Genomic DNA, 8,656 nt, shown 5'->3' with positions numbered 1-8,656 from the left:
AATTATAATAAAAAATTTGAATTAAAAAATAATAAATTTTAAATAGTTAATTTGATACTAATATCGATATATTTTTGTCAAATTTTTATGATATCTTTAAATTTATATTTTATTCAAAAATAAAAACATCATCTTTTTTTTCAAAATAACATAATACCATATTATAACATCAACTGAGATAAAAATAAAACAAAATATTAAAATCAATATGTATCTCGTTGTATTACGCGAGAACCCTTTATTTTTAAATGATTAAAGACTTGGATTTTTTTTATAAGAGTGGTGTCTGATTCGTTTGAGCTTGAGTTCCAAAGGTCAAAAGTGTCTGGAGATCCCAGGTTCAAATCCGAAGAGAAATAAAAATCCCCTGGTCGCCATGGAGATTCAAATGTGGTGACTCCAACTACCTGCAAAACAAGTGGTCGTACTGGAATTAGTCGGCTGGAATATAAAGTTGAATATCCAGGTTAATAATAAAAAAAAACTCAACGAACTTTCATATTTTAAATGATTAAGTTCTTAAACGTTTTGAAATAATAAAAGTCTACACTTATAAAAACGAAAGACATACTTTATTTTTATTGATGTATTAATACATTAGTAACAAGGTACAATTAATTAATAAAATGAAACAATTACATGTCATTTTCATTGTCCATTATTTATTTTTTTCAGATTCAAATGACATCACAAATTACATGCTATAACAAAATTGTGTTTATAGGACACCTAAATTGTTTAAGTGTCTTTATAAAGTGCCTTATGAGGCTTAAGTTTATAAGACCGTAAAGTAAGTGTCTTATTTAAAAGTGTTGCAATAAGTTTATAAAACGCTTCTGAAAGCCCTAATAAGTTTTTAGGAACTTTTTAAAATAAAGTGTTTATAATTATTTTATAAGACATCGATTGAAAAAGTGTCATATAAACGCAAAAATTCTATAAACTTCTTGTAACACTTTTAGATGGAACGCTTTATTTTATAATTCTGTAAACTTAAATCGTATAAGATACTCTATTAGGACATTGGAACACATAAAACGTCATATAAGCCTGATTTTACTGGAGTGACACAATCATACGTGATTATAATTTGAGTTTGAAAAAAATAAGTGATAGTTAATAAAAATGATGTATCTGTTTTATTTATTTGCCCGTTATACTTTACTGCTGATTTCAAAGAGGGTCATCTAAAGAAAGACAACCCCATTATTTGACACAAATGCATCCAATCCACCTTTCTTATACACTTCATTTTGTTCAAATCTTTCAACTCTTCACCAATGTGGAATATTTCAAACTCAACCACAATTCACCAACACCTCAATACCCAATTCTTATGATGCCACCTCAAACACTGATAGTTCTTCTTTTTTATATATATAAAGATTTGTTGGTACATGAAAAAGAAATAGGTTTTCGTTTGTTTTATTAGTGACCGTAAGAATTTATTCCATGAAAAAACGTTCAGTGATTTAATCGTCTGCAAAATATAAAAAATTCCTTCGGTTTATATTCGGTTTCGGTAAATCTAAGGATTTATTTACATAAGTTTAAGAAATGATTTGCTTGAAATTTTCAAACACTTTAATTACATAAAAATAAAAATAAAAATAAAAATATAAACCATAAGATGTAAAATAAACTGGTTTTAATTGTCGTTGTCAGTACGTTACGCAGAAATTTGAAAGTAGAAATTATGGGTCAAAAGTCAATATTTGACCGGATATTTAAGTTGCAAATATTACACTCATACCTTAATGAATAAATAAATAAAATTAACTCTAATAAATCAATTAAATATACTCCGTAATGTCCACGGTTATCTTCACCCTCAATTTGATTAAGAAAAAACAATGTATTTTAGTCTACACAATAAATTATTATCTATACTATATTATAAAGCATTTGATAACAACTTTTAAAAAACCAATTTTTATGCATAAAGTACTGTTTATTAATGCATGTTACTTAAAACTCAAGATTACAAGTAGATTGTGCGTAAGTGCGACTCATTAAAGCTCCATATATGAATTTGTGTAACTAACTGCGGATACACATAATCAAATATACGATAAATATCTTATTTTAAATATAAAAAATCTAAAATACAAGATAATCATTGAGTTCTAACAAAATACTTAACTATTATCTTTAGTAAAATATTATATGATTAAACTAAAAATAAATTAATTTATTATTAAATTTAAATTAAATTATAATAAAAAAAATTAAAGAAAAAAATGAGAACATTTAAATAGTTGATTTAATGTTAACATCGATATATTTTTTTTCTTCAAATTTTTATGATATTTTCAAATTTATATTTCATTCAAAAATAAAATCATTATTGCTTTCTTAAAAACACATAATAACATCGAGATGTATCTCGTTGCATTGCGCGAGTACTTTTCTAGTTATTTTTAAATACTAAAGTGATGTTTTTCAAACTCTTATCAGATAAGCGTTTACCCATTCAATTACCTGGGTATAACAAGAAATGGAATATTATCCAGTACTTGACATGTCACAAACCGATGTTCTTATCCGGTTGACGATTATCAGGTAAGAGACGCTTATAAACCATCATTTTGTATGACCAAAAATGTTATCCAACAAGCTGAATGAGAATGATGACTCTTGTCGATAAACGCTTAATGAAGAACCCTTAAATGTTCCTAACTAAATTACTATTAATATAACTAAAAAAACCATTTTTTTAAAATTGTTTAGTGAAACAGATATTCGTTTACAAGAAAACAATCGTCACAAGAAAATAGGCTGGATTCGAGCCCGATATAGTTTTATAGAATGTGGGTTATTTCGTCTATTTGGGCCTTTTTCTTTGTGGTGTTGGAAAATAATGGAAGGTCCAGAATATAAAATATTAAAAAAAAATTAAAACTATTAAAAGACAGACTTTTTTTACCAAACAAGATTCACCTCTTAACAATTCAGATGATGTTTTTTAATGAAATTATTAAGAGGTAAACAAACTTTTAACTAAACTATTAAGACTTAAACAAATTTATACAAATGAAAGTCATTAAATATATGCAAGTTCGTAAAAATTACTGCAAATAAAGATAAAATATGAAGTTAAAAGTAAAAGAAAAGTAGTCGGTAATTAAATAAAATTAGATTAAAAAATAAACTAATTTAAATTCTCATAAATATTCTTATTGAAAATGTATCAATATACAATATATATCAACATTATTCAAATTTATCGCCTTTTTCCTATCCCTCCAACAAATCGGGCCGGACTAAACCGAGTAAGATCGACAATGCTGGAGCCACCATCCATCACAAGCTCCGCCATGGCGGCTCCGGTGGCAGGCCCGTTAAGAATTCCCCAACAGCTATGGCCCGTCGCCACAAAACACCCCGCCATGCCAGGAATCTCGCCAATCACTGGGATGCTGTCATCGGTACACGGCAAGAAACACGCTTGTTCGGCTTTTACTCGAGCTTCTACTCCTAAATGGCTAGATACCGTCCCAGCAACACGTTTTAAAACCCGGATTGAATCCGGGTTCGGTTCGATCTGATCCGGATCATCGGGAACCTCTTCCTCGGAAGACATTCCGCATACATACACCTCTCCTGTATCAACATAAAACGCATCAAAGTTTGATTTAGTTATAACGAATAAGTTTTTTCTAGATGTATATAACAAAATTTAAAAATTTCCAATTCTTTTAACATATTCCTCATAAGTTACCTGTTGATATTATAATATTTGATAATATGTATCCCGCTTTATGAAAGGGTTATGAACGTCATCAAATGTTACAAGATAAACAAATTATCGGAATTTGTAACCCATGTTATCAAATGTTACAACTATCTATATGTTATATAGGGCAAAATTGGTACCCAATTTTTTTTTTAATTAACTTGTATATCCAACCCAATATGCGAGCCGACTAATTCCAGTGCGACCATCTACTTTGCAGATAGCCCAGAGTCATCGCATTTGAACTTTGAACCTTTATGACCAAAGGATTTTTATTCCTCCTTGAATTTAAACCTAGACCTCTGATACTTTTGACCTAATCAAGCTCAAACCAATCAATCATCCTCTTTCGTTACCCAATTTTACTTTTTCATCAACTTAAGACATTTTTACCCTTGACAATTAGAAAAACAATTCCTACCGTCACATAACAAGGGCAAATTGGGAAAATAGATGTTTCTTTTTAAAGAATGATTATTAAAATAAAAATATTTAAAAATTAGAATTATAGAATCAAATGTTACCGGTGGGACGAGGATAAATTTCTGGATCCATGGGCTGTCCACCATGGGCCGGTTGATAACTAAGAAACAAAGCATGGGCCGTAATAGCATCCATTTCTTTGGGCTCCAAAACTAAACTATGGGCCTTGAGCCCATTAACCCGAATTATAGATGACAATAGCGTAAGCTTACTAGACCACGGCCCAAGTGCCAACACCACCGCATCACCATCGATCACACCACCACCCTCAACCACCGCCGATATCTTCCCTCCACCAGTCTCCACGCTCAACAATTTCCCGATAACCACCTCCGCCCCGTACTCCGCCACCGCCTTCTCCATCAACGTCCGAGTAAACAGCTGCGGGTGAACTTGAGCGGTGGTCTCAGTCGTTCCGATGGTTTTTGGGGTCTTCGCCGGGCCGTCGATCCACGGCGGAAGCTTTGATTTCCGGCTACGTGGTGGGTTTTCCGATTCGGCGATGGAGAGGCTAAGGGCGTTAACTGGACGGTAGCCGTATAATTCCCGGCCGTTCAGTTCTTCGGCGAGTGAACGATGGAGACCGAAGCTGGCACGTGCGAGGGAGGAGACGGGGCTGCCGTCGCACCAATCAAGAGCTAAGAACCCACCGGCTTTTCCCGACGCTGCACAGGCGATGGATGATTGTTCGATGAGGGTAACGGCGGCGCCTTTCTTGGAAAGGAAATAAGCGGTGCAAACGCCGATGACTCCGCCGCCGCAGACCACCACTTTCTTCTTTGGTGGATCGATTTGTTGGGGGTTGTTATCCATGGAAGCTCGAACAGTGAGGGAAGATGGGGGCCGTCGAGAAGGTATGATAATCGGTGATTTCATCATCATTTTGGGAAACCCCAAATTACAGAGGTGGAGAAACAGAGATAAGACACGTGTCTATCTACACCAAGCCCATTTTCCCAATGCCCATTATTCTAATGGCCCATAGAAGAGGCCCAGTTTTTTCACTCAACAGGACCGGTTACAAACCTGATTTTCATCTTGTAACTCGGGGTTCATCTAATCTAAGGGGTGTTTCAGATTGCTTATAAAAATAACTTATTGACTTATTTCGGTGTGACACCAATAATATACACTTTTGAGTGTTTTGATAAACAATTTATGCCGGTGTCAAACCGGTAATAAGGAGTTTTTGAAGAAGTTAAACCCTTCTAACTTATAATAAGTTGACAAGTGTTTTTATAGAAAAACATAAAACGTTTCAGATAAGCAATCGCAAGCACCTCTAAGTAAGGAGTTTTGATATTCTTATCTTAGTCCCAAGAAGAGAAAAACGTAGGAGTATTTGAAATCTCAAAATGGAGTCGTCAAACCACTTGACTGGAATCAGGTCTCTCAAGTTATCGTAAGATAAATCTTTTATTGATTTCCCCTTTGTCTAAAGGAACGTTTTGGAGAAATTATGTTACTACTTGTAAATACGATGCTCAAACGGAAATGATGAATTGTGAACGTTGCATTTACTTTTACAAATTAAATTTTATGACTATCGTTTGTACTCAGAGAACGTAAAGCCTAACACTGTATCTTGTTGACATGTGTAGCAGGTTATAGTAGTGGCGAGACTGACGGTCGACGAGATGGGAGAGGGTGTCATTTAGAGGCACGAGCGGGATAACATTTTTTGCAAGTGATATAATTTTTGCAGATAGCAGTCTTTGGTGATTGTGCATGGAAAGGACTAAGAGTTTTACCTGACGAGGAAAAAGACTCTTACCCATTAAACGCTTACCGACCATCCATAAGGTAAGTGAGAATGATGTCTTTTGCCAACAAACCCCTAAGTGCATGATTTCTCATTTTATCCTTAATTATGATATTGTAAATCAATGAATCATCTAGTATTATAAAGGGTAAAACTGTCATTTACAATTTTTCTAAATTAGTAACTCGGGGAATTTATAGTGTATTTATAAATTTTTCACTAAATTTGTAATTCAACCAATTTATAATTTATTTATAATGCATGTGTAATTATATAATTTATATATAATAGGTGCTTTATACATCAGTAGCAGGTTGGGTTGGAATGATTTATGCCTAATCCAATTTCAACACTATTAATTGTCGGGTAGTTGGTTTGGCCTATCGGGTTTAAATGGATTATGTACGGGCTGGGTTGGCTAGATTGGCGGTTTTGGTTAGATTTTTGGGCGACCTACACACACATTCTTCGAGTCTTAGGGGTCGTTTACCAAACACTTATTCGGTAAGCGCTTACCGGTAACATTCAACACTATCACATACTTACCGGGTAGGATTTTAGTCCACCAACACGGTATCATATACAACAATATACCCGGTAAAAGCTAACTATGGTAAGAGTTGTCACCATCACTTACTGGGTAAGACTCCCGGTCATTTCCTTTGTTCTTACCAGGTAAGATTTGTGGTCCTTGTCATATTCATCCGATAAGGTAATGTGACTTGGTAAGTAGGGGTGCTCAAAAACCCGACCAACCTGATCAACCCAACCCAACCCAACGGGAAATAACCCAACCCGAAGCAACTCGATGTCTAATCAAGTTGTAAAATTGTCAAACCGTAGGTATTGGGTTGATATTGGGTTACTATTATTTGAACCCAACCCAACCCGATGAACCCATATTCTTTTATTTCTTGGATTCAATATGATTGTTGAATTTTTATTAATATATACATTAGATAATTACACTATCATGTATGCTTTTCATATACACATATTTTCAGTCTATTCACATATCTATATAACTCATTCGTATATATGTTCAGCAACTGTGAACATATATATGTAAATTGAGAAAATTAGCTGAATGTAATATACGTAAGAAATATGGACAAGTTGTATCAAATGGTTGATGATGAAAAATAAATTATGAGTAGAGAAATAATATATTCAAAATTAGAAAAATATTTTAATGTACCAAAGTATCAACCCGACCAACCCGACTAACCCGTACAGGTTGCACTTTGGTTTGGGTTGGGTTGAGTTAAGATTTTTTCAAACCACAAGCATTGGGTTGGGTTGTTCAAATGTCTTCAACCCGATCAACCCAACCCATGAACACCCCTATTGGTAAGTACTTACCCAGGGAAGCGTTTAATAAACGGCCCATTAATCCATGTCTGAATAGAGAAACAATATGGTTCGCAGTGTTTGAGGGGTCATTCGCAGCCACCTAACACTTCATGTTGTTTGAAACCTTGACTAAAAGAATGGTCATATATATGACAAGTCGATAACGGATAAACGTATCATCATGTTAGATACAAGTATTATTATAATAGCAACATATATGTTTGGTATTAGAGCTGACAAACGACCAAAATCATTTCGTTAGGAATAAGTTTGGTCATGATTCATTAAAATAAAAAACGTTTCTAATACATAACTTTCCCTATTTGATAGTTACATTCGGTATCTAATTTTTCTGGGATATTTCCACCGATCATTTTTCATTTATGTGTTCACATGCATTTGCAATTTCTAAACAATATTTTTTTAGTTTTTAAGTCGATATATGGTTTTTGGATCACTTTTTTTGATTAACCTGAATATCCAACCCGCAATGCGAGTCGACTAATCCCACGACAACCATCTGCTTTGCAGATAGCTCGGAGTCACCGCATTTGAACCTCCGTAGCCACAAGGAGATTTTTATTCCTCATTTGATTTGAACATGGGACCTCCTGATACTTTTGATATTTGGAACCAAACTTAAACCAATCGGACACCACTCTTGTGTTTTTGGATCATTTAAGGATATGATCGACCATAAATTATTTTACAGTAATGAGAATATCATGTTTTTAATTAAAATTTTATTTAGAATTATATATGATAAAAAAAACCCTAAGGTTTCTTTTATTTAAGATTTCATGTCATGATGTTAGTGTGCTCAAATAGGCATTGAATTTTCAATTTGGTTATAGAAATATTTTAAATATAAATAAATACATGCTTTATATGAAAATAAAATAATAAATATAGAATAATATCGTAGTATTTCTTTTGTTTAAATAAATAATGATTTTTCGGTTAATATGATTAAAAAAATTATTTAATGAATTATAAGATAATTCATATTTTTTCTTCCGACCTCTTATTTTTAAATTAATTAAAAAATATAATAATTATGTATAGCAGTTAGGCCACAATCATACAACCGTCCATAAGAAACAGAAAGCCCATCATTGAAATAGATGGGCCCACAAGACGGCTACAGGTGAAGGCCCACTTTTACCAAAACCTACCATCAAACAACTGTACTGGAACAATAACTACCAACATGAAATCAATTCCTATTCTTTTATATATATATATATATATATATATATATATATATATATATAGGTGGAGGTTCAAACGAGAACCCCTGTGATTTACGAAAACGCGAGAAT

General features: G+C 33.1%; 1 protein-coding gene across 1 annotated transcript; it reads right to left on the bottom strand.

The window, feature by feature from the left end:
• Positions 1-3,167: 3,167 nt before the first annotated feature.
• LOC112513421 (putative oxidoreductase TDA3) lies at positions 3,168-5,065 on the bottom strand. The gene is made up of 2 exons (XM_025119679.1): positions 4,261-5,065; positions 3,168-3,603 (listed from the first exon to the last, which is right to left on the bottom strand). Exons 1-2 carry the CDS (start codon positions 5,030-5,032, stop codon positions 3,224-3,226), a joined length of 1,152 nt encoding a protein of 383 aa, XP_024975447.1. The 5' UTR covers positions 5,033-5,065; the 3' UTR covers positions 3,168-3,223.
• Positions 5,066-8,656: the final 3,591 nt, after the last annotated feature.

The sequence above is a fragment of the Cynara cardunculus genome (assembly GCF_001531365.2).
Source record: "Cynara cardunculus var. scolymus isolate 2C chromosome LG 5, CcrdV1, whole genome shotgun sequence".
NCBI lineage: Eukaryota > Viridiplantae > Streptophyta > Magnoliopsida > Asterales > Asteraceae > Cynara > Cynara cardunculus.
This window is presented reverse-complemented; position numbering and strand designations above follow the sequence as displayed.